Here is a 27,830-nt window from a genome sequence, read left to right as displayed (position 1 = left end):
GGAATAATTTGACTTCATCGAGGGAGTTATGAATTCGTATGAGAACTTGAGTGACTATGAGCTCAGCGACTACATCTTTCAACTAAGTATCCAAGAGTCTTGCCAAGATGCTTTTTTGAAGTCTAACGCCAGGTATGGATGACAATATTAATATTATATGAAAAAGAAAATAGAAGTATACATGCTGATGACGTTACTAGTGCTTAAACACCTATCCACCAGAAATGTTAATTTACATGTTTCCCTTCCCGTGTATTAGTTTAGAAATGGAGACTGATGACAATTTGAGAGTGATCGCTGCGATCGAGCAAGGTATGTGCAACACAATGCTCAAATGCTCTGATAAACATCTCGTGTCTGTCGGGCGGAAACCTCATATGTCCAAACCTGTTACTTTTCAGGATTCAAATTCAAAAATAGCAAAAGTAGCAGATCTCCAAGCTCTAAACACGTCACTTCGCGCCACGTTTCGAGCTTGCGGATCTGCTCCTTTTGATGATTTTGGGTGACGCTGTAGCAAGTAGGGCGTTAATTTACGGGGCAAAAAAAACACAACAAGTTAAAATATGGACATAAAAGGTTTCTGCCCGACAGCAACGATATGTTTTTGTGTTTGCATGCTCCCCACTGCCATCCGCCTGTCACACGCCAGGCAGCTGTTTATGAGAACCGCCTGGCATCATCACTGCCAACCATGGCTGGCAGGGAGAGATAGACAGACAGACCTAGTAAACAGATTGATGGGAGAATGGAGAGAGTGAGAGACAAAGTACAGTACGTTATAGTATACTTTATGGGGAGAGGAGAGGCAGAGGTGAGGATGTGGGTTTAGGGTCAGTTTATGCGTTATAGGTCAGTCTACTCATCAGCCAGGAGGTCAAGCACATTTTGCTCTTAAATTGTCTGTCCTGTTCAACGGTTGTAGACATCTTGGTTTGGTTCTTCCGCCGTAGTCTGAAGACTCACCTCTTCAGACTCACCTCTTCAGACTCACCTCTTCAGACTCACCTCTTCAGACTCCACCTCAGACCGTAGCACATTGCCCAGCTAGCCTTGACGACCATGCAGGCTTATGCAAAGGCTAAAATATAATTTAGATAGCATGTTATGTAGACAGATGCCAGATTCATTTGTTGACCTGGCATCCTATATAGTTTGTATAGTTTCAATGTACAGATTATTTTTTATATTATGCTGTTTAGACTGATGATAGGTTCTTGGTTTATCCTAGATTACTATTTCTATGCATTTGATGCATTACCTCGCGTTTACCTTGCTTACTGTAAGTCGCTCTCGATTAAGAGCGCCTACTAAATGCCTAAATTGTAAGTCGGTTCCTTCTCGTGTCCAGGTAAAGTGGCGGTGCTCAGGGACATGCTGCACCAACACCCGTGTGCCTTCAGCGAGTCGGACAGCAGAGGATGGCTTCCTCTGCACAGAGCTGCAGCGCAACCCATCCTAGCGGTTTTGGAGACTGTGCTGCATGGTAAAGGATTTAACTGTGATGAAGAAGGTAGTGCACGCACATCCATGGGGCCAGGTGCAAGACAACTAATGTATCATACAAAATAATCTGCACACTGGTGATGCTGAAAAGCTCCTCTGTATTTTGATTGTGTTTTTTTGTTCGATTCAGAACTTCATCAGGACATACTGCACATGTATGTATGTACATGTATATAATAAAAATACAGCGGCGCTTTTTCAGCACCATCGTGTGCAGACTATTATTTTTTAAACGATTTAACTGTCCCAAAGGTCTTTGTTGAACTTTCAATTGGATGTACTCAGTTTGAGCTCTGAATCGTACAATATCCATGACCATGTCTTGTTACTGTATGTCATTTGTCCAGTGTCGTCCCAGATCAAATTTAACTTATTTTGTTTTATGTACTCAATTGAGCTCTAAATATCACAATATCCATCTATACCTTGTTATGTAATTGTCCAGTGTAGACCCAGAAAAAAGTTAACCGTTTCGTTGATGCATTTATTCAAATCTGACGCTAGAAAGAAACATTATTTATCAAGGCAAAGAATTACAGTTAAGTGTTAAGTTAAGTGTTAAGATTCAAAGTTTACAGATACATTTTCAAGTGATGCTATTTTACAAATGATGTCATTTGGTGCTATAAAGGCAACTATACTCTGTGGCAAAAGTAAGTACATTCCTCTGCTTGTCTGCGAGACCCTCAAACCCCAAAATTCAGATGCCAGCCAATGGTCGAGGCAGCGCTGGCTTATCGGGCCGGTTCACACAACTGTTGACCTGACATCATCATGAACACCAGGAATGTCCCCGGTGACCTTGGCTTTTTTTCCCCCCTTCTTTCAGTGGCTTCATGTGGGCTTAGTCTGGAGGAGAGGACAACAATGGGAGGAGAGACGGCGCTAACTCTGGCAGCTAAAGCCGGCTTGGTGGAGAATGTGAAGAGTCTGCTGGTGCATGGGGCTTCTCCACACAACACCAACAGCAAGAATGAGTCCCCACTGCTGCTGTGTAAGAGCGTGTGTCCGTGCCGGTGCGTGCGAGAGATAAGAGAGATTCAAGATAGGGTTAGGGTTAAGATTAGGCCTTTAGAGGTTAGGTTTAGGGGTTGGAGTTGGAGTTATGGGATGATTTACACTTAGTTGCACGCCAGTGTTCGCATGCTGAAAATAGCATAACGTGTTGTTACGTGTGTGTGTGTGTGTGTGTGTGTGTGTGTGTGTGTGTGTGTGTGTGTGTGTGTGTGTGTGCGTGCGTGCGTGCGTGCGTGCGTGAGAGAGAGAGAGAGAGAGTGTCCACGGGGGAGCAAAATACCCACAAGGATAGCAAAACCAGAAAGAAATTGACTCCATGAGGAAAACGATAATTTTTGGTTATTTATTTTATTTTAGATTCTGGTTGGGACCCTGCATTTAGGGGTTTGGTTTAAGATTAGGCGTAGAGATTAAAGCCTCACTATGTAACTTTTTTTAAATGAACAAAAAGTAATGATGTTCATACAGTTGGGGTGGTTGTATTTTGCCTCCCTGCTCTTCTATTGAGACATTTAGATCGTTGTGTCAAAGGTCATGTCTCACCTAGACACAGGATCTGACAACAAATTTGACCTGATGGTCAAGATTAAATTTATCCCCTGAGCAAGCAGGCAGGCTCTATTAGCTCAATGGTAAAAAAATGTCAGCACTTGTGCAGGAAACCAGGTTCAAATCCGGGGTAGAAGAGGAGAGTTAAATAGTGCAGCTTTAAGGTCAGTGCTAGGGTTGTAGGAAAATGAATCCAGTGTTCTCAAAGTGGGGTCCGGGGACCCCCAGGGGTCCTTGGGGGGATACCAGGGGGTCCCCAGCAAAATGTGTTATTAAAGCGTCACAATCATTTGAATCCTTTATCCATATTTTATAGTTTGGCTATTCAAAAAAGCAGATCTACAAGCTCAAATGTGCAAATCTTTCAATCCTTTTTTTAAAAGGGGACATTTTTAACTCAAATCTTTGCTTCTGGGGGTCCCTGGCACAACATATTTTCAGGTGGGGGTCCGCGGCCAAATACATATCAATTTGGGGGTCCTTGGCGCGAAAACGTTTGAAAACCATTGGTGTAAAGTACAGTACATGTCTCTCTCGTATTAGACACTCCTAAATCAACATTTAAATGCACATGCATATAATAATTATTTAAGCTATATTTTTGACTGAGATGTGTGTGTTGTCATCATGTCATACTGAAGCGGTGAGGTCAGGGTCTTATGAGATGACCTACACGCTGATCGCCCATGGAGCCTGGGTGGACCACGTGTGCAGGAAGAACTGGACGGCCATCCACGAAGCGGCCAAGTCCGGCAACGTGGACGTCATGATGCTGCTGCTACGGCACGGGGCTCAGGTCAACCAGAAGGACATCATGGGGGTCACGCCTCTGGCCGTGGCCGCAGAGCACGGACATTATCACATGACCGAGATTCTACTTAATTATGGTAAGTAGGAAGTACCCTGGTTTGTCTTCTTGAGCCCTGAAGCAATTAACCAATTGTCAGCCTTTCTGTTTGACCAACCAGCAGGGCTTCCACCCAGGTTCTACCTCCTTATGCTGTTAAATGTTTTGAAAATCTAAACGTTTTTTTAGAGATTTTTACCTTTCTAAAATGTATAAAGGCGCCTGGTCGAAATTGGTCATTAAAGATGATTCTCAAAGCATTTGCTTCACAACACATGATAGAAACATGAGACACTAAGCCTCTCCCTCAACCCATTCATTGTCCCTCCTAAAGCAGTGGTTCTCAAGGTGGGGCCCGGGGACCCCCAGGGGTCCTTGAGGGGGTTCCAGGGGCTCCCTAACAAAATCAGTTAATGTAGCATCACAATCAATTGAACCACTTTAGCCCGGTTTTTACTTTTGCTATAAAAAAAAAGGCCGATCTTCAAGCTCACAATGTGCCGTGACGCAACAAGCTTGTAGATCTGCTATTTGGGGGAAAAAATGGAAAATCTTGAAAAAGTGAAAAATGTGAAATCATTTATAAAGTTTTTAACACAAACTTCGCTTCTGTTGGTCCCTTTAGATGTCCTGATGATGTGACTTGATATTCTGTCCATGTCCACAGGCAGCAGAGTGAACTCCCAGGCCTTCAACGGGGAGAGCGTTCTCACGGACGCAGCCGGCTCGGGGAATCTGGCCTGCATCCGTCTTCTCCTGGAGAACGGAGCCAACCCAAACCTAGCCAGCATCACCGGACATCTGCCTATCCACAAGGCTGCGTACGCAGGCCACTATGAGTGAGTGAGTGAGTGATAAACATATTAGGGACTACTGTGTAGGTCAAGGGTTCCCAAACCGGGGTCATTTTATCGTCTACTAAAGCTTTTGTGAGCACCCCGGACAGTTTTTAAGTTGCTCGATTCAGTATTTAGATATTTGATATTAATTTTATCAGACACGCCCCCTTCCTATACAAACCCACTGTAACTTCAAACTCCATTTTAATCATGTTAGATTCATCGGAAACACCCGTCCTTGGTTCTGGTGACTGATATTGTCCTTCTAATACGTGAGGAGACCGTTTCCATTTATTTTTAATATTTTTGGGGGAAAATAATACACTTAACAAATTTAATACAATAAATGAAAAAAGTAATCGAAAAAACACGGCCCCTCACGTTTAGGAGGGCAGAGTGAGTCACCAAAAGCAAGGACGGGTGTTTTTGATGAATCTAACATGGAGTTAAAAATGGAGTTTGAAGTTATTATGTCTGATTAAATGAATGTCAAATATCTAAATACTGAATCAAGCAACTTAAAAACTGTCTGGGGGGCTCACATAAGCCTGAGTAGACGATAAAATTACCCAAACTTTTTTGGAAAGTGAAATATTCATTTAAGTAAAACATTTGAGTACTTTTGCCACCACTGGTTACATAGTGTCAGCGTGACGGCCTGTGGGCTCAGCGCCTGTTCAGCTGCCTGACACCTGGCTGTGGAAACTGTTCCTAAAGCCACAGACTTTATACTTGGTTGTGCATGAAGTGTTGTCGTGAGATTGTAAATCTGCTATTTTGGTTGGATTAAGTAGAATATAAATCAGGCGTTAAGACTTTCTTTTGTTTTTTTGATACAGCAGAAGAGATTTATGAATCCATGATTATGATTATTATCATAACCACATAAACCTAAACATTAACCTTGTTTTTCCATTTCCTGCCCTCAGCTCTTTGAAGATGTTGATACCTCTCACAGCCAAGAAGGCCGTCAAAGAGGCGGGTCAGAGCCCGGTGCACAGCGCCGCGGAAGGCGGTCAGAACCACTGTCTGGAGCTGCTCATAGCGCACGGCTTCGACGTCAACTACCGCATGAACGCGCGCAACTCCGAGAACTACCGGGACATGAGGCGGAGCGCGCTGTACTACGCCGTGTCCAACGGGGACTTGGCCTGCACCAAAGCCCTGCTGGCGGCGGGGGCCAAAACAGACCTGGATCCTCTCTACTGCCTCCTGGTGGCGGTGCGATCGGGGCGGTACGACATCGCGAAGCTGCTGCTGGCCAACAAGGCGGACGTGAACTGCTACTTCACGGTGGTCAGCGACACCGTGTTCCCCACGGCGCTCCAGTACTGCCTGAAGGACGAGGTGATGATGCGCCTGCTGCTCAACAATGGCTACGACGTGGCCAGATGCTTCCGCTGTAAACACGACGACCCTCTGGATCCCAGCGATACCGTAGACGGCAAAATTCCAGTGAGCTCTCAACCAGTGTTTGATTTAGTTTTGGTCCTAGTCTTTTGAATAAAATTCCATTTAGTTTTAGTCATCTGAAAAGTTTTTGTTTTTGTCGACTAAATATCCTAAGATTATAGTCGACTAAATCTAGGGTTGATTTAGTCGACTAAAATGTATTTTGCCGGTGCCTTGATGGCGTCATAATGGCGGCCTGAAAATAGCCAACCTACAAGCTCGGAACGCTGTGAGCTTGTAGATTGGCTATTTCCTAAAATGTTGCCTCATTCTTATATTATTTCATCATTTGGCCAATGTTTGACCAGTTTTTATAGTATAGTTTTTTGATGCAGATGCAGTAATGGTCTTTTTTCTTTTCGTATTAAAAAGGTCCTTAAATTGTCACTTCACTGTTATCTGGGGACCCCCCCCCCCAAAAAAAAAAATCATGTGGGGACCCCTGATCTACTTTACGAACACAATTGGCCGTGTTGGAGGGAGGGAAACCGGGCAGGGAGGAGGGTGGTCTTTGTCACTGACTGCACGTACTAGTCAGGCTAGGGAGGCACCCGTCAGCACCGGGGAATGTAGAACGGGAAGAGTAGGACGTATAGGTGCTACCTCCTCCCGGTGGGGGCTCCTCACTGGCAGGTGAACCAGTAGGATACAACAGCAGTGGCAAGTAGTGGAAGGAATTAATTGGCCTAACGACTAAATTGGGAGGAAAAAGGAGGTAAAATAATTGGCTACTCTAACCTTCTAATAACTAACAAACTCACCAAATAACTAACTAAATAAATAAAAACTAGACCGCCAGGTCAGGTACGTTATTGTGGCCTCCTGGTGGCGCTATAATAGGCCAATGTGAAAAGGGTGCCATTTATTCTTAGGTCTTTCACGGCAATCAGACACTGCATTCATGATTTGAGGCATTTTGTTCCAAAAATGTGTTTTGCTAAATTAGACCTGCTGGTGGCGCTATAACAGGCCAATGTGAAAAGGGTGGCATTTCTTCCTTGGTCTAGTGGGAATGTGCGTGTGCAAATTCACGGAAATCGCAAGCTGCGTGCATAGTTTGAGGCTTTTTGTTCAAAACGGACCAATCCTGCAAACTTTGGAAGCCAACCATAGGCAATGAGGATGGAATATGGGAAATCGGACAGATTTGTGTTGATCACATGACTATAGAGATACTATGTACCGATTTGCATGACGTTTGGATAAAATCTGTAGGAGTAATGTAAAAAAAAAAGGGTTTTGCACAAATCGGCCTCCTGGTGGCGCTATAACAGGCCCATGTGAAAATTGGGGCAGTGGTTCTGAATTGGCATCCAGGGAGTATGTGTGCACAGTTTCGGAGCGACCGGGCCAACGGTGCCAGAGATTAGCTGCTAACACACAGAACAGACAGGACACACGGACGGACGGACGGACGGACAGGGGCGAAAACATACTCTCTCGCCATGCCTTTCGGCCTGGCGGAGACAATAACTTGGCCATATATAAACACCTGTAGTTTTGGTTAATTCAACCTTCAAACCATTTGGCGAATGGTTACAATAACCACTTAAACTTACCCCAGGGGTCTGCACTAGGCCCCCTCCTTTTTTCCCCTCTACACCAAATATCTATGCCAAAAATAGCTGATCTAAAAGCAATCTGCTCATTTTGCCCCAGAATAGGGACACTATCCACAAGGATAGGGCGTTGTGGGCATCACATCCTGTCGATTTGATCTCTGGTATTTGATCCCTGATCCCTGATATACCTGATCAAATCGACAGGAAGTGATGCTTGTGAAACTTGTGGATAGGTTCAAGCACAGACTGTAAAAAAATATGGACAACGGGAACCGTCACGTCACCTTTTGGTTTCTACAGACCCAGTTTTGCAGCCGCTTTTTCGTCGAATTCGAATCCGCCATCTTGGAACCTCCGGTCCCGAAAAGCAACCGGAAACAACTGCTATTGGCTGGAAGGGCAGCGGTGGGCGGGTCTTAACTCAGTACAACCAGTAGAAATTTTTAATTAATGGGACCATAAAGTAAAAGTATCAATACTGCAATGTAGAAGTGATCTGTTACAAGTAAAAGTCCGGAATTCAAAATATACCTGAGTAAAAGTAGACATGCTTGTTTTTTAAGTGTACATTCCTATAGCTGTAACTTTATCCCATCTGTCTCCTTTCAATATTTCCATCTTTTCTGTCTCTCCAGTTCTGTGAGTTCATGAGCCTGTGTTGTCTCATGTATCTGTCTGGTGGAGTCACAAAGATCCTCCTGGACTACGTCAGCCACGTAAACATCTGCTCCAAGTTCACACGCCTGCTGGAGAAGCAGAACGAATGGCCAGAGATATGTAGCATTCTGAGTAAGTTACTTTAAAAAAAATCTATATACTCTTCCCCTAAATTAATTCCATTGCAGTTATCCAATTTGCATGGATCTGTGACTTTGACATCTTGATTTGCTTGTTCGTTATATTTTCCATGAGACCTCTGCAGTGCATAATTAGTCTTTGTGTTTTTATTCATAGCATTACAATTATAATGTTCTTAACTACTTACAGTAAGCCCTATATACACTCGTAAAAAAAGCGAAAATAGGTGATCTACAATCTCACAACCAGCCGCGATGCTGGTTCAAAAATAGTGAAAGCACAGTAGTTCATTCACAAGCTCACAATTTTGTATATTAAAGATAATAATGAACTGAAGTTCTACCTGACAGAAACTATATCCCTCACTGGACATAAAAATGACTGATCAAAGGGTGGAGTATCAAAAGCAGAGACATGGATTGTCCTCCCTGTAACCCCCAGCAAATTGAGCCCTGACTAGGCTGCATATCACATAAAGTTTAAACCGATCACAAGTTGTCAAAACTTGTTTCAACTGAAAATGTACAAATGTACAATGGGAAGATTTAGTATAGAGGAAATAAACGTAATGGAGGAAAAAAACGCTTGAGATAACAGAAACGTAAATTGAAGACAAATGTGGATAATGCAATGTAAGAACTCTAATAGCGACGAGGACTATGGAGTCTTAACACATTGACTGCCAGAGTTTATTCATAATGTACTCACCCCTGTGCCAGCAATTTGCGTGTTTTTTAATTTTTTTGTTTTGTAATTTTTCATTCTAATAAATTCTCTGATTGTTGTTAAGCACGTACGACAGTTCCACCAGTAGAGAGCAGCAAATCCACACATTGATCACCTCGCATTCACCGGATGTTATGTTTTCGACAATCCCTGATCCGCTGATCGGCCTGAAAACGATGTGATACACGAAGACGATGACTGTTAGTCACCCGGACCAAAGAAAATAGAAGTTGAGCTGTCTGTTTCTTTTTTTATACCGTGTGAAAAACCGTGTTTTTCCCTATTCTGGCCGAAAATGACCGGAGAAAAACAATGTGACCCGGAAATGAATTTTATACATCCGGCTCCGGGTGAGTGTGACGTAAGTGGAAAACGAAAGTGCTGATGAGAAATAAACAGAGCCGTGCGATCACAGATTAAACAATGAAAATTCAAAAGAACGCATCAATGCGTTCTTTTGAATTGCTGGCACGCAAGCGATGGATTTGAAAGAACGCATCGATGCGATCTTGGCAATCAATGTGTTAAGGATGTAAGACTCTTTTCATATTTTTTGGTTTAGTTCTTTGTGTTTGTTTGTGTTTTTTTTGTTTTGGACTTCTTGTCTGTAGCTAAAACCAATAAAAAATGTGACCAAAAAAAACAACAACACTTGTTTCTACAGGGAGCCCTCGGTCTCTGAAGCATCTGTGCAGACTGGACCTCAGGAGACGGATGACCCTGAGGAGGCTGAACAACCCTGAGTACATGAACTCTGGACAGTTCCCACCCAGGCTAAAACACTACCTGTTGTACCGGGAGCTGGACCTGTACGGCCGCACTGCGGACGTGTGGATCATGTAGGAGGACAACGTCTGTGGTCCTCAAACATCAATAAGACAAGATTTGTGTTAAAAAAAATCAACCGTATTCCAGCTTTTTTACATTTTTTTCCAGATCTTTCCAAATGTTTCGAAAATAGCAGATCTACAAGCTCACAATGCATCACATCATGATGCGTCATTGTGAGCTTGTCGATTGGCTATTTTCAAACAGCTGAATGAAGTAAGATTTAAGTGAAACACAATTGATTTAGATGCTATATTAAAAGTAATTTAGGTGAGGACCCCCCTGGAACCGGCTCCTCAAGGACCCCTGGGGGTCCCCGGACCTCACTTTGAGGAACCACTGATGTGGGACAATGTCCAACTTTAACCTCATTAAAGCTGCAATCTGTAACATTTATGTCCGTCCCGGGACTCGTACCCTGGTGTCCCACATGGGAGATCACATTTCTACCACTCAACCCAGATGGCATGGTATATGAGCTTCAGGCAGTACTACGTGTCAACCAGTAGGTGTCCTACCTGACACCAGGGTCTAAATGTCTCAATGGAAGAGTAGAGAGACCACCTCCAACCACTACAGATGTATTGGTTATTTTTTAACATAATTTACCATACAGATTGGTTAAAATCATGTTTAAATTAATCAAAATAAGTTCTGGATTGCAGCCTAAAAGGTAGGGCAAGTGATATTTGTTTTGCTTAAAGTAAGATATTTTCTAGCATAATAGATTAGCGTAATTCTTTTAAACTTTGAATTGATTATTCATAGCATGTAACATTGTTCTTTTGTATGCATTTGTTTTACACCAGCTTGTGAATACTGAATGTTCCACTGTCTTCATGAATACATGTGAATGGAAGAAGATAAAACTTGAAGAGTTGCTAGAATGTTTGATGTGAGTTCTTTTGTGAAGCCACTGCAGCTTTCTGTTGCAGATAGATGTATGAAATGTTTTCCTTGGATCCAGTGAAAGAAGCTGCTCAGGTGACATTTATTTAACACTTTCCAAACAAGCCCATGTTTATAATGCATTATAAACATACTTATAATGCATTATTATAATCCGCTTATGACACTCACTGTGTACGTCTACTCTAGACAGAATGAATGAAGCTGGAGCATCTCGGGAAAATTAATTGCCTTTTTATTTACAAGGTGCTAAATATCAATGACGTTGTGACGCTGGTCAACGTTTTGATGCCGGTTGCATCTTTATCATGTCATGAAGCCATGTAATTATAGTTTTAAGAACAGTAGGACATTGAAGGACATTCCAAACCGGATCAACAAAGCACACACAACCTCCATAATCTGTAAGTCAAATCAATAGAGCACCAAAACAAAACTCTGAATCTACCTAAGCTGCGTACTATCGACACTACGGTGCAGAATGCCTGTAAAACCACAGAAAGCGACATCCATAAACTATCCACTTTCCACACATCATGCCTGCGCAAAAATCCTGCACATATTCTGGCCCAAGACCATCTCAAACAATAAACTTCTCAGCCTCACCCAGCAAGATGACATGCACTGCATAATCAATAGACACAGTGGGTGGACCTGGACTGGCCATGTCCTCAGAATGGACATCAGCGCGATCCCAAGAGTCGCATTACCAGTGGTGGAAAAGGTACTCACATGTGTTACTTAAGTAAAAGTATCAATATTGCAGAAATATGTAGGAATTCAAAATTTACTTGAGTAAAAGTACAAAAGTATTGGTATCAAAATATACTTAAAAGTACAAAAGTAAAAGCATTCATTATGCAGAATGTCCCAGATCACAAGTTTTCAAATGTATAAGAATCTTTTGAAAATAGCCGATCTACAAGCTCACAATGCGACGCATTGTGCGCTTGTAGATCGGCTATTTTCAAATGGCCGAAATGTATATTGGGCTGAAGTGGTTAATGTATGTTTTGTAATAATAATCAAAATCTACAAAGTAACTAGTAACTAAAGTTTTCAAATAATTATAGTGGAGTAAAAAGTACAATATTTGCCTCTGAGATGTAAAGTAAAAATACCTCAACATTTTACTTAAGTACAGTACTTGAGTAAATTTACTTAGTTACTTTCCACCACTGCGCATTACACTGGACCCCAGAAGGCAAAAGAAAGAAAGGGAGGCCTAAAACGACATGGCGTGGGACGATAAAGAAGGAGGCTCCAGCAACAACATCAGAGCTGGGGGACCATAATAGAGAAGATGGCCAAAGAGAGATGGAAGTGGAAAAACTTTGTTGCTGCCCTATGCGCCAGCCGGCGTAGTGGGGATAAGTAAGTAAAGTACTCATAATGCTTCATTATAACTAATCACAACACAACGTGGCATCATTATTTTTATAAAGCATTACGAGTGCTTAAGAGTGCTTATAATAATTGCAGTGTTATAATCTGATTATAATGCATTATAAGTATGTTTATAATTCATTACACACAGGCTTCATAGAAAGCGTTGCAGCATTAATTACCACAAGTGACTGAATAGATATCCATATAAAATACCATATGGTATGTTATTTTAATTTGCCATTAGCACTGGAACATGGGCATGCATACATACATACATGTCACATAGCACACCATTAATAACACAGTGAAACCCCTGAGTGTTAATTTATCAGTGTCAGAGTTAGATTATGAGCACTGTTTTACAGTGTAAAGGCATTGGCTCAGCGAGCACAGCAGGTGAGAGCTATAAATAGCATTATAAGTGTGTGGGTGCATGTCAGAGGGGTGGGGGAGGGGGGGTTGGGGGGATTCCATTGAGCAGAGATACAAACAAACAACCAACCTCTACGGTGCAGTTGGCCTGGGTTCTGCAGGACTCGTGCTCTTTCCACAGAACTGTTATCTTAACCAGGTGAGCCGGTTAGATCTGTTGAACTTTGACTTGTTGTGCCCCTTGTCCAAGTACGCAGATGTCTTAATTAAAGGGATATTTCACTTTCTAAACATGTTTGGGGTCATTCTAATGTCTACACAGGCTTTTTGTGAACACCCCCAGACAGATATTAAGTTGCTTGATTCAGTATTTAGATATTTGATATTCAATTTATCAGACACACTGGTGTGTCTGATAAATTCTTATTTTATTTTATTTTCCCAAAAAAATAAAAAAAAAATAAAGAAGTAATTGGAAAAACATGAACTTAGAAGGACAATATCAGTCACCAGAACCAAGGACGGGTGTTTTCAATGAATCTTTCATGGTTAAAATGGAGTTTAAAGTTACAATGGGTTTGTATAGGAAGGGGGCGTGTCTGATAAAATGAATATCAATATGTAAATACAGAAACAAGCAACTTAAAAACTGTCTGGGGTGAAACACAAAAGCCCGAGTAGACGTTAAAATGACCCTAAACATGTTTGAAACTAAGTGAAATACCCCTTTAAAATAAGAGCTTCATTCATGTGGCTTGGAGAGGGTGACTTGACATTTCCACGCACCACCTCCTCTGGTTTCAAAGGCAACGTCATGGATCCCACTGAGGATACGGATGAAGACGAGCTTCTTGACTATGATCTCCAAATGAGCATTCAAGAGTCATGCCAAAAACAACATCTATCAACAGAAAGGTATTAACATTACTGTGGAACTCTGAGAGAGTGTTAGGACACTCTCAGTGCATGTTAACACTCAGACATACACTAATACTTCAGATTGAATACGTTACATATTGCTGTGTGGTTTTCCTTCTTTTTTTTGTGTCCCATTTGTTTTCAAATGTAGATTCAAATCAAATCTTCCTTTGACATATTCAGACAGCAACATTTGAAGGTTGTGGAGGCCATTGAACAAGGTAAATGCAGTAATCATATACTTCTTTCTGTACATTTACAATACAAATAATAGTGATTCTGGATTCTCTAAACCTGCTCTTACAAAAGAGAGGGGAAAAAACAGACGCATGGCCAATCAGTGATAGATAGATACTTTATTGTCCTTGCGGAAATTCATTTTGTACCAAGCAGCCATCAGGATACAAAAGAATCACAAAACATAACATAGATACACAATTCATAGATATACATGATGGTAGAGAAATACTCAATTTTTTTACATCAGTAAAAGCATCAATACCCTATTGTAGAATATAGTATAGTATATACTGTACTAGTCTGTACAAGTTCGGTATTCAAAATTTACTTGAGTAAAAGTACAAAAGTATTGGCATCAAAATGTACTTAAAGTACCAAAAGTAATAATACTCATTATGCACAAGGTCCCATTTCACAAGTTCAAGTGTATACAATGTATACAAATCCTTTGAAAATAGCAGATCTACAAGCTCACAACACGTCGCAAAGCGACACGTTGTAAGCTAAAGTCAAATAATTATAGTGGAGTAGAAGTACAATATTTGCCTCTGAGATGTAGTGGAGTAGAAGTAAAATGATTGAAAATTGGAAGTCCTCCAGTAAAGTGAAAAATACCTCAAAATTGTACTCAAGTACAGTACTTGGGTAAATGTACCTGGTTACTTTCCACCACTGTGGCCCATAGAGCTTAAACAAAACAACTGATGTGCAGTAGTGTCCTAATCTCTAATCACCCGCCACCCCATCCTAGGTGACATGTTGGCCCTGCAGGCGCTGTGTGATTTCCCAGAAGCCTTCAGCCAGGCTGATGACAGGGGCCGGTACCCTGTGCACAGGGCTGCCATCCAACCCCTGCTGCAAGTGCTAGAGATAGTGCTGTATGGTAAGATCTGTCCTGCTGACATCATAAACCGTGAACACCAACCAACCCCACCAGTGTTGGTTTCATCGACTAAAAACTATGACGAAAAATGTTCGTCGACTACCTTTATTCACTGACGAAAACTAAATAAAACCGAAATAAAAACTAAGCTATGATTGATGACTTAAACTAAGACTAAATATATTGACAATTTCGTCAACAAATAAAAACTAGACTAAAATGTTAGGGAGGGATCTAGTGGAGAAGAGATCCAGTAGAACTAAAAGACAAGTCATTTTATGTTTGGTTGCGCTCGGGTGTTGCGCTCTGAAAATAGCAGATCTACAAGCTCACAACGCGTTGCGCTGCGACGCGTTGTGAGCTTGCAGATTGGCCATTTTCGGCATGCAACCAAGTGTAAAATCAGCCATTACGACGCCATCAAGGTACCGCCAAAATCCATTTTAGTCTACTATATCAACTGTTAGATTTAGTCGAGTATAATCTTATGATATTTAGACGACTAAAACTAGACAAAAACTAAAACATTTCAGATGATTCAAATGTGACTAAAACTAAATCAAAATGTGCTGCCAAAATCAACACTGCAACCCACAGGGAACAGGATTACTGTACTGTACTGCCATCCTCCTGGAATAACATAAGAGCCTCATGCATATGACTCCATGCACTGTACACTGTCAAATCCTCAATGTGATATTTTTTTTTTTAAATGACCACTCAGGATACTTTAAGTGTATCTGTTTGGCAGCATTTATGTCAGGGTTTCCCACCTTGGGGGGGTGTAAAGCCACATCTAATTTGAGGTAGTTAAATTTTTTTAAACATGTTCATCGAACTTTACATAGTACATATTAGTACATAAGTAATATCATTGTGAAGTACAGTAGTAATACTTTAATTTAATCACATGAAACCTACTCCTAGCATCCCCTATTCTGGCCCTATACAGTAGGTAAACATTTGGTGAGAATAGGCGAATATTTTGTGAAAACAGCAGATCTACAAGATCACCTCACATTGTGTTTTGCGACAGGTCGTGAGCTCTGCTATTTTCACCAAACCTTGGCAAAGAGGTTTGGTGTAGGGCGGAAAAGAGCAGACCAAGTACAGAGCCAAAAGGTCAAGTTTACTAAGTATTGACCGTTTAAGTGGTTAAATGTCTGAAAACACACATTAACATGAATCCAACACTGTTGACAGTTGCTGTCAAACAAGTCTAAAACGTTGATGCTGCAAGTTGGGCAAGAAAGTAAATCCCCAAATATATTTTTCACATAATATTGTGTACCAGTGTTAGCCAGACACTCTGACACTCGAATTTTCATTTCGTTTCGAGGCTAGCGATTCAGGGGCCGGAGCCAGGCTATACCAGTGTAGATTTTGACAGCAAATTTTAGTTTTAGATTCAGTCATAGTCTTTCGAATAAAATTATTTTTAGTTTTAGTCATATGAAATGTTCTACCGTCATGCCGAAAATAGCCGATCTACAAGCTCACAACGCGTCGCGCTGCAACGCGTTGTGAGCTCTCCACTAGTCCCTCCCAAACATTTTAGTCTAGTTTTTATTTGTTGACAAAATTGTCAGTATATTTAGTCATAGTTTTAGTCATCATAGCTTAGTTTTTATTTGGTTTTTCGTTTTCGTACGTGAAAAAAGGTAGTCGACAGACATTTCTCGTCATAGTTTTAGTCGACAAAATCAACACTGTTGTGCACAGGGTACATATTGTGCACAGTGCAGACTAAGAGACTCTCAACTCTCTCTCTCTCTCTCTCCCAGCATCCTTCAGTCTGACCCTGGAGGAGAGGACAGAGGAGGGGGAGACCTTGTTGACTCTGGCGGTGAAGAAAGGTTTGTTGGAGAACGTGAAGATGCTGCTGGACCACCATGCTTCTCCACACACCACCAACAGCAAGAACGAGTCCCCTCTTCTTCTAGGTAAACCTTATTGCTATTGCTGCTGGCCTGCTAGATACAGTAGATACTGTACTAGTATGCGTCCATCCATGTTGTCTGAATAGGAAAATAAAGGAGACTGGATTCAATACAGTGGTTTGTGATGAAGAGAAACCAGTTATCAAATGTATGCTACAAACCTTTATCTAAGAATATATAAACCACTCAAAAACCATGCATAGCCAATGTCAGGCGTACATACAGTAGACTTAAACTACAAAAAACAATTAACTGAACTAAAAAAAAATTTAGAGAGCTTGAATATTCAAATGAATGAAACGGTAAATTCCTAGCTCATTAAATCTAGGGACATCCAGGGGGTTCTAGGGGGTCCCCAGCTTAATGACTGATAGCTACAGTAGGGACCAAATGGACCCCTTATGGACCCCTAATGGACCCCTTATGATTCTGAGAGTGTGCAGATGGAACCAAATAGTGGTTCCATTTGTACACTCTCAGAGTTAAATGAACACTATCCATCTATCTGTCTATCTATCCATCTATCTAGGTAGCAACTAGGTCAAAGCGTGTGTCTTATGTTTATGTCCAGTGGTGTAAAGTAACTAAGTACATTTACTTTTACTTTACTGGAGTATTTCCAATTTTCAACAATTTTACTTCTACTCCACTACATCTCAGAGACAAATATTGTACTTTTACTCCAGCACAATGATTTGAAAACTTTGTAGTTACTTTGTAGATTTTGATTATTATTATAAAACATACATTAACCACTTCAGCCCGATATACATTTCGGGCCATTTAGCCAATAGCCAATAGCAGATCTACAAGCTCACAATGCGTCGCGATGCGACGCATTGTGAGCTTGTAGATCTGCTATTTTCAAAAGATTTTGAGATGTGAGAACTTGTGCAATGGGACATTCTGCATAACGAGTACTTGATAGTTGACACCAATACTTTTGTACTTTTATACTCAAGTAAAACATTTTGAATTCCAGACTTTCACTTGTAACAAAGTATTTCTACATTGCAGTATTGATACTTTTACTTAAGTAAAGAAAAAAAATGGGGTACTTTTCCCCAACACTGTCTATGTGTGCGTACAGCGGTGCGAGCCGGGTCGTACAGAATGGCCTCCGCTCTGGTGACCAGAGGGGCCCACGTGGGGCAGGTGTGTCTGAAGAAGTGGACCTCTTTGCACGAAGCCGCCACGGTGGGCTGCGCGGACGTCATGGAGCTCCTCCTGACCCACGGGGCAAAGGTCACGGAGACGGACCAAGACGGGGTCACTCCCCTGGCCATCGCCGCCGAGTACGCCCACTTTGACGCCCTGGAGCTCCTCATTAAACATGGTACCATTTATTTTTTATAATTAAAAAGGTCAACTGTGTAACTTTTAGCCTAATTTTTATTTATGTATATACATATTTTAGCCGTCATTTCCCTCTATCAGTCACTATATTATTGTGCTGTATTTTTCTGTGCTCTTTGGCTGTATTTTGTTTTCCTTCCACTGCTTAATGTTGATCAGGGCAGAGGGACGGAAGGGATTGTGAGCCGAGTTGATTGATGAGCTTGTAGATCGGCTATTTTCAGCATGCAACCAAGTGTAAAATCAGCCATTACGACGCCATCACGGCACCGCCAAAATACATTTCAGTCGACTAAATCAACTGTAGATTAGATTTCAACTGTAGATTTAGTCGACTATAATCTTATGATATTTAGTCGACTAAAACTAGACAAAATCTAAAACATTTCAGATGACTAGAATATGACTAAAACTAAATGGAATTCTATTCAAAAGACTATTGACTAAAACTAAATCAAATTGCTGTCAAAATCAACACTGGTGCTCTCTCTAATCAATTAATGCATCAAAGACAGACACCTGTTTGATGTCTCTCAAAGAGGGGAGGGGGGGAGGGAGTGTGTTTAACAACACACCTTTCCGTGTGTTGTTTGTACACACACAGACAAGAAATCTTGCATAATCGAGCTTTAAAGGAGAATTCCGGACAAATTAAGTGTAACACTGGATGCTTGTTTCTTTCCAGAACCTGGCAACTCGTGTTGCCAGATTCTGGAAACAAGCAACCAGTGTTAAATCGTTCGCCATTAACGGCAGGCTCGCAGGAATTTTCAGCGCATGTTTGACTATCATGAGACTCTACAATGAATCGTAGTAGAGAAAAAAATAACATTGCGTCGGTTATAATAGACGAACTTCACATAACCCACGCGCTCCCATTATAACAACGGAGGGTGTTTAAAAAATGACGACAGGGGAATATATGGAAAAAAAGAACGCCACTTTTTACGTCGCTAGGTGAGTAACGAGACATGAAAGATAACACTTAATTTGTCCGGAATTCTCCTTTAATAAACCCTAGCATCCCTATGGGGCGAACATTCGGTGTAAATAGCACAAGTGACACATTGTGAGCTTATGTAGATTCAGCAAAAATATTAGGTGTAGAGGGAAATACTACGAAAAAAGAACAAGTCTGTTGTCTCTGTATCTTGATGGAGAGATGTAATTGCAACAAACCAAATTTAATTACAGTAAAGATAGCGGTGTGTACAATCCAGAGTACCGTCTGCTTCAAATAACTTCAGTGACAAATGTCAACCAGCAGGTGTCCTACCATGACACCAGGGTCTAAATGTCTCAATGGAAGAGTAGAGAGACCTTGTCCAACCACTGTAGAAGTACTTAGATTATATTAACATACTCTACCATACAGATTGTATAAGTTATATTGTATTAACATACTCTACCATACAGATGTACTAGTTATATTGTAACATTCTCTACTATACAGATTGTATAAGTTATATTGTATTAACTTACTCTACCATACAGATGTACTAGTTATATTGTAACATTCTCTACTATACAGATTGTATAAGTTATATTGTATTAACTTACTCTACCATACAGATGTACTAGTTATATTGTAACGTGCTCTACTATACAGATTGGTTAAAGTATGGTTTTATTATGTTATGTTATGGTGTTGAAGTTTTGTTGGCCCAAGTTTTTCACTCCCTTGTGCGTGTACAGTATAACGGTGATGTGAAAGATGACTTTTGACCCAGGCCTGTGGAATTTCATTATTTTAGGGGTCAAGGCCAGTCGTTGGTGTTTTCAATTATTTTGACAACAGGGCACAAAGGCCAAAGACCAGGGCAGCAAGCCCCATCTGGTGGAAACCTCATATGACAAATTCTAAAATATAGCATAAGTAGCAGCTCTTTAGCAGTAACAAGCTCAAAACGCGTCGCTTCGCGCCCACGTTTCGAGCTTGTAGATCTGCTACTTTTGTGTGACGCTGCAGTATGATCAAGTAGGGCGTTAATTTACGGGGAAAAAAGACAAAAAGTTAGAATATGGAGATAAGAGGTTTCTGCCCGACAGCAACGATATATAAAACAACGTTGTTGCCATCATAAACAGCCTGGTTTTCCCGCAGCTACTGGTTATGTGCACCGCATTTTATTCGATGTTGTCCAATAAGAATTCAGAATCTCAACACAAAAGTCACGGGTGTCAAAACCATATTGACAGGAAAGAGGCTGAGGAGAAAACGACTAAATCAGCTCCGGCGGTGTGGGAGGGGCATCAAGCTCACTGTGACAGCAGGGCTTTTTTTTTTGTATGAGCTTGAGGCCATACTGAGGGAAAGTGGTGGAAAGTAACCAAGTACATGTAATTAAGTACATGAGGTATTTTTACTTTGCTGGAGTATTTCCAATTTTCAATACTTTTAGTTCCATTCCACTACATCTCAGAGAGAAATATTGTACTTTTAGTCCACTACAATTATTTGAAAACTTGAGTTACTTGTTACTTTGCAGATTTTGATTATTATTACAAAACAAATACATTAACCACTTCAGCCCTATATACTTTGGCTATTTGAAAATATCCGATCTATGCTCGCTGCTATTTTCAATGGATTTTCATACATTTGAAAAACTTGCAAAACGGGACATTCTGCATAATGAGTAGGCCTACTTTAACTTGTGGTGCTTTAAGTTTCTTTTGATGCCAATGCTTTTGTACCTTTACTCAAGTACATTTTGAATACCAGACTTGTACTTGTATCAGAGTATTTCTACATGATGGTATTGATACTTTTACTTAAATAAAACAATGGAGTACTTTTTCCACCACTGCTGAGGGGTCACGATGACCATGGCCTTCACGACCTCCATCCCTGTCCTGCTTTGATCTGAAGTTTTTTTTAGAACAAGTTCAGAAAGCATTCTGCATTACGGTACTATGGACATAGAGAACCCAAGTCTGACATCACTGCCGCTAGAGGCCGCTATGCACAGAGTCATTTTCTCTGTTGAAAATACCATAGGGTCTCAATAGTATCGTGGCATTTATGTGCTCCAAAAATAAACAAATGAGCCCGGCGACTTAACTCATTATGGATATGAAGCATCAACTGACGGTGAAAAGTACAAATTTATCGTGAATTTCTTTTGCAAATCTTTTAGTATATATATGTTTTAAAGCGAACATCTTTACACATTGTTGTGTCATCATCATCATCACATGAAGGTGCTGATGTGAACGCCCAGGCGCCCAACGGTGACAGCGTGCTGTACGACGCAGCAGGCTCAGGGAATCCAGACTGCATCGACATCCTGCTGCAGCACGGAGCCAACCCCAACATCCCCAGTCTGGCCTCACAGCTCCCCATCCACCGGGCTGCCTATGAGGGACACTACCTGTAAGTGTGCATTCATCAGTGCATCCATGGCAACGCTCCGTCCTACCTCAAGGAAAACACTAACCTCCTAAAAAAAAAACATTCTCATTCACTGCCACGGACGTAATTAACGTAATTTTTTCCAATTACCAATTCTGCCAAGGACGTAATTAACGTATTTCTTTTTTAATTTGATAAAAGGATCACACTGTTCTTTATCTCTCGCAGTGACCATTTTCACTGTAACACACCCGGATACGGAAATAACGTCAATCCAAGATTTCCGTTTCCGTCTGCTCCCTGTTTAACTCTGTCATTGAAACGGCTTTTTCTCGAGTTGTCTTTTTTTCCGCCTTGCTCCGTCAGACGCGCTGTTTACAAACTGCTAGTACTAGAGAAGGGAATGTCGCGGATTGAAAATGTGTTCTCTGGGCCACTCACCCACCTACCCTGTGTGTCTACAAACAGTTGGACACGCGATCATAAGGATGTACATTTTCTGTGGCGAGCTGAAAAAGTAAGCAAACTGTCCAATTTTGACGAGAAATGGCGTGTTTACACGGCTGCATGAGAAGGACTCCGAGCCGATTGGAATGTTTGTTGTCTGGGCGACGTGCACGGATAGCCTGTGTGTTTACAAACGATTGAACTTGCGATCATAATGAATATCATTTTTTGTGACCTGTTGAAAGTTAAAAAAAAATACGAAAATTGCAGAAATAAATCTGGCAGTGATTAAAGGGATAGTTCACCCCCAAAATGACTTTTTCTCTATCGATTCGTCACCCCATGGAGACTTGAATTCATCGAGATTTTTTTAGTTTTTGTCCTAAGCCAATAATTTGATGACCGGCGGCGGCTCCGGTAGGAGACACAAAGTGTCAACTTTGAGTCTCCTACCGGAGACATTAGCATCTTTCTGCCGGTCATCAAACTATTGGCTCAGGAATGCGACAAAAACTAAAACTTCCCATGAATTCATAGTTTCATGGGGTGTATAATTGATAGAAAATAAGTATTTTTTGGGGTGAACTACTCCTTTAAGTTAATCGTTTTTTAACCCATTAAGACCTGGAACTGTGTCATTTTTTGTTTTGAGCTAAAAAGCATTATTTTACACTTTGGGCTATTCAAAAATAGCAGATATACAAGCTCATAGCGCGGCACCGAGTGCCGCGCTACGAGCTTGTAGATCTGCTATTTTTGAAAAATCGTGAAAATGTGTGCAAATCTTTGAATATATATTTTTTTAAAGCGAACATTTTTAACTCAAATCTTTGCTTCTGGGGGGTCCCTGGAACAAAATATTTTGATGGGGGTCTGCGGCCAAATACATGTAATTTTGGGGGTCCTTGACATGAAAAAGATTGAGCACCACTGATATAGAAACATACGTTTTTCAGAATACTGTTGGGATTTAGGAGACATGTAGAATCGGCTTCAGGTCTCAATGGGTTAAGAGAATCCTCTGTGTTTTCCCCTCCATCAGGGCGTTGAGAATCTTCATCCCCATCACCACCAGGAGAGCCATCAGGCTGTCGGGTCAGACCCCCGTCCACTCGGCGGCCGACGGGGGCCACCTGCAGTGCCTGGAGCTCCTGGCGCAGCGGGGCTTCGACGTCGACGCTCTCCTGGACGCTCACGTCTCCGAGAACTACGGAGACATGAGGAGGAGCCCGCTGTACTTCGCCGTCTCCAACGGAGACGTGAGCTGCACCAGGATGCTGCTGAGCTCGGGGGCCAAACCGGACCTGGACCCCGTCAGCTGTCTCCTGGTGGCCGTCCGCTCGGGGAGGTACGAGTATCAGCGGTGTAAAAGTAACTAATTACACCTTTTGTAAGTACATTTGTACAATTGTGAGTTTTTTTTAAACTTTACTGGGGTATTTCCAATTTTCAATACTTTTACTTCTACTCCACTACATCTCAGAGGCAAATGTTGTACTTTAACTCCACTACAATTATTTGAAAACTACAGTTATACTAGTTATTTTGTAGATTTGTATTATTATTACAAAATTAACCACTTCAGCCCTATTTAAAATTGTGACGCGTTGTGAGCTTGTAGATCTGCCATTTTCAAAAATATTTTAATACATTGTTTACATTTGAAAACTTGTTTAATAGGACATTCTGCATAATGAGTACTACTTTTGATACTTTTAAGTATATTTGGATGCCAATACTTTTGTAGTTTTATTTTCCAATTTTGAATAACAGACTTTTACTTGTATTTCTACATTGAGGTATTGATACTTTTACTTAAAGGAGAATACCGGACAAATTAAGTGTTGCCTTTGATGTCTCGTTACTTACCGACCGACGTGAAAAGTGGCGTTCTTTTTTTCCATAGATTCCCGTGTCGTCATTTTTTAAACCCCCTCCGTTGTCAGAATGGGAGCGCGTGGGTCAGGGAGATTCGTCTATTGTAACCGAGGCAAAGTTGTTTTTCTCTCTTCTGCTCGTCTTTGTGGAGTCTCATGATAGTCAAACGTGCGTTGAAATGTCCTGCGAGGCCACCGTTAATGGCGAACGATTTAACACTGGATGCTTGTTTCTTTCCAGAACCTGGCAACTCGTGTCTAAGTAACGAGACATCAAAGGCAACACTTAATTTGTCCGGTATTCTCCTTTAAGTCAAGAAACAACAGGCGGGGACTTGACAAAAGGGTCAATTAGTTTTGAAGTAACATATCGTCTCTGTCGGGTGGAAACCTCATGTCAATTACTTTACAGGATTCAAATTCTAAAATAGCAAAAGTAGTAGATCTACAAGCTCGAGCTTGTGGATCTGCTAGTTTTGATACTTTTGTGTTACGCATATAGGTACGAGATCTTGAAGCTGCTCTTGGCCAACAAAGCGGACGTTAACTGTTACTTCGCGGTGGTCAACGACACCGTGTTCCCCACGGCGCTCCAGTACGGCGTGCAGGACGAGGTGATGATGCGTATGCTGCTCAACAGCGGCTACGAGGCCCGGAAGTGTTTCTGCTGCCTCCATGAGAGAGACTGGGATGAATACAGTGACATGGACCACTCTTATGACCAGGAGGAGAAAGTTCCTGTGAGTTATTTTGTTAATAAGTAATAACAAAACGTGCCTAGACCAGGGGTCAGTGGCAATTGCCCCCCCCCCCCCCCCCCCCCCGCCATATCTCTGCTTTTCAGGAAATGACCAAAAAAAAAAAAGGTTTTGTTCATCATTGATAAGAACAGCTGAATGGACCTCCAAGCTCACAATGAGGTTGGAGGTCAAAAGGGGGTGGAGCCTGGAGTCAGCTAAACCAGCTAACTCCACCCCCCTTTAATGGAGTTAGCTGGTTTAGCAGAAAGTTTGAGGATCCAATGGAGTTAGCTGCTTTTGTCAGAAGCACTTTTTAATGCTTTTCATTGGTTCAAAATATTTTACCGCGGTGAAACCGCGGTGAAATCGCCCCTATATGTGAGGTTTGGATATTTGCACACCAAATCCTGCGCTGTGATTGGCCACCAGTGTACCCCCCTAACCCTGCACCGTGATTGGCCAATCACAGTCTATTCAGGACTGTGATTGGCTAGGGAAACATGACACATGTGCATAGCCCTATAAATAGGACTATGCACTTAAACATTTATGTTTTTTTTAAAGTGAATCACACATTGTGGGTGGAAAGGGTATTACACATCGGAATATGACTTTCATAAAGAGTGTTTCAATAAATGTATTTATTTTTTGTACATGATTGGTTGACTCCATTCAGTATTGTGATTAGCTAGCAAGACACCGCCCACTTCACACTGGGTGTGATTTTTTTAATCAACACACAGACGTAAAGGGTGTTCAATAGCACTGATTTATGGAAAAAAAATGCAAAAGCGGAAAAATGGAGTTAGCTGGTTTCCCCTGGACAGCAACAATATATAAAAACATACATGTTCATATATTTCCTTTGCCCCCTCTGCTGGCAGAGGCAAAAATCGCGTACTGTATGCCAGGGGTCTTCAACGTTTTTCAGGCCAAGGACCCCTATAGCTGAGAGATAGACGATGCATGGACCCCCCCACTACATATCGTTGCTATCGGGCAGAAACCTCTTATCGCCATATTCTATGTTTTTTTTTCGTAAATTAACGCCCTACTTGATCATACTACAGTGTCTCACAAAAGTATCAAAAGTGGCAGATCCGCAAGCTCAAAACGCGGCGCGAATCGCAGCACGAAGCGACACATTTTGAGCTTGTAGATCTGCTACTTTTGATGTTTTTGAATATGAAAATATGAGGTTTCCACCCGACAGACGCGATATGTTAAATATTCATAGATATTATACGTTTTCCATTAATTCAATAAATAGGTTCATAGACTTGTTGGACAGCACTATCATCACAGTGTTTCATGTTTTTTTTGTGAATGTGCATTTTCAGAAATATAACCACTTAAACCCTCAATACTTGGTCTGCTCTTTTTTTCCCCCTTTGCACCAAATCTCTTTGCCGAAAATAGCTACAAGGTCAGGTTAAAGTTCTTCCCAGAATAGGGATGCTATAGGGTTCAAGTGGTTAATGTAAAAAAGATTTGCCCCTGATTTTTGTTTGTTTTCCAGTTCAGATTGAAAACTACAGCAGATTATATATTTTTTTTTTAAAACGATTTGAAGAATTGTGAAAATGTTTGGATGAAACCATTCAGATGGAGAGTCTGTGCCGGCGAAATACATATCAATTTGGGAAGGTCCTTGACACGAAAATGTTTGAGGACCACTGCATGTAAAATGAAGAACCATGACCTATCAATGATGTCATCATCATCATCTCTCTTCCGTGCGTGTGTGTGTGTGTGTGTGTGTGTGTGTGTGTGTGTGTGTGTGTGTGTGTGTGTGTGTGTGTGTGTGCGTGTGTCATCCATCCCAGTTCTGTGACTTCATCAGTGTTTCCTATCTGCGTCACTTGGCCGGCAGAGCGGTCTCGATCCTTCTCGACTATGTCAGTCACGTGACCCTCTGTGGCAAACTGACAAAGATCCTCAAGAGACACAAAGAGTGGCCCGACATCTGCCAGATAACAGGTACGTATGCTGCTGCAAACAACATACGTTATTCACTGAAAAGTGGACCGGCAGGCAGCGGTTCCGGTATGGAGACACAAAAGGAGACTCTTTGTGTCTCCTACCGGAACCGCTGCCGGTCATCATATTATTGGCTTAGGAATGCGACAAAAACAAAAAAAATATCCATGAATTCAAGTCTCCATGGTCGTGGCTAATCGATAGAGAAAAGGTAATTTTGGGGGTGAACTATCCCTTTAAGGCGGCAATCCAGAATTTATTTGAAAGGTGCAGGACAGGCAAACACAGGGGAGGGAGCGCACAGCAGCGTTGATGAGGTGCTGACCACGGCAGATTGTAACGTTGAGAAGGAGGAGGCTGCACAACTCTTAGCCACGATGCAAAAATCGAACAAAGAAATTCAGGAAACCAACGTTTCGACAAGATAGTCTTCCTCAGGGTTTTGTCCTAAGGAGCAGTTCTGACCAGTGTTGATTTTGACAGCAAATTTTGATTCAGTTTTAATCATAGTCTTTTGAATAAAATGTAGTTTTAGTCATAAAACAGTCATCTGAAATGTTTTAGTTTTAGTCTAGTTGTAGTCGACTAAATATCATAAGATTAATAGTCGACTAAATCTACAGTTGATTTAGTCGACAAAAATGTATTTTGGCGGTGCCTTGATGCCGTCGTAATGGCTGATTTTACACTTTTGGTTGCATGCTGAAAATAGCCGATCTAGCGCGACGCGTTGTGAGCTTGTAGATCTGCTATTTTCAGAGCGCAACACCTGAGCGCAACCAAACATAAAATGACTTGTCTTTTAGTTCTACTGGATCTCTTCTCCACTAGATCCCTCCCTAACATTTTAGTCTAGTTTTTATTTGTTTACGAAATTGTCAATATATTTTGTCTTAGTTTTAGTCATCGTAGCCTATTTTTTACTTAGTTTTCGTCAGTGAAAAAAGTTAGTCGACGAACATTTTTCACCATAGTTTGTCGTCGTCGAAATCAACACTGGTTCTGACTAATTCACAGCGACCCACCAACCCCCCATCTTCTCTTCTTACCTATAGACAACCCCCGGTCTCTGGCACATCTGTGCAGAGTGGTGATAAGGAAACATCTGTCCCCCAGCCGACTGTCAGACCCGTGCATCAACAACTCCATGCAATTACCTCCCAGACTCAGAGACTATGTACTGTTCAAGGAACAGGATCTGTACGCCAAGTTTATGTGCACGGAGGAGGAGGAGGAGTAGTGAACGGCTAAAGTGTCTCGTCATCGCTTGAGGGAAACAAAGGTAACAATATCGTTGCTG

At 41.5% G+C, this 27,830-nt stretch overlaps 1 protein-coding gene across 1 annotated transcript; it reads left to right on the top strand.

The window, feature by feature from the left end:
* Positions 1-28: 28 nt before the first annotated feature.
* Positions 29-27,830, top strand: LOC308091592 (uncharacterized protein; the record flags this gene model as incomplete). Its single annotated transcript, XM_080437254.1, has 19 exons — positions 29-132; positions 260-312; positions 1,352-1,486; positions 2,336-2,500; positions 3,714-3,963; positions 4,591-4,758; positions 5,688-6,213; positions 8,408-8,561; positions 9,961-10,135; positions 13,533-13,709; positions 13,896-13,933; positions 14,704-14,835; positions 16,620-16,778; positions 17,866-18,111; positions 21,336-21,507; positions 22,976-23,281; positions 24,313-24,550; positions 26,377-26,530; positions 27,586-27,830. 19 exons carry the CDS (start codon positions 29-31, stop codon positions 27,768-27,770), a joined length of 3,537 nt encoding a protein of 1,178 aa, XP_080293380.1. The 3' UTR covers positions 27,771-27,830.

The sequence above is a fragment of the Gymnoscopelus braueri genome (assembly GCF_963280865.1).
Source record: "Gymnoscopelus braueri genome assembly, chromosome: 9".
Lineage (NCBI taxonomy): Eukaryota > Metazoa > Chordata > Actinopteri > Myctophiformes > Myctophidae > Gymnoscopelus > Gymnoscopelus braueri.
This window is presented reverse-complemented; position numbering and strand designations above follow the sequence as displayed.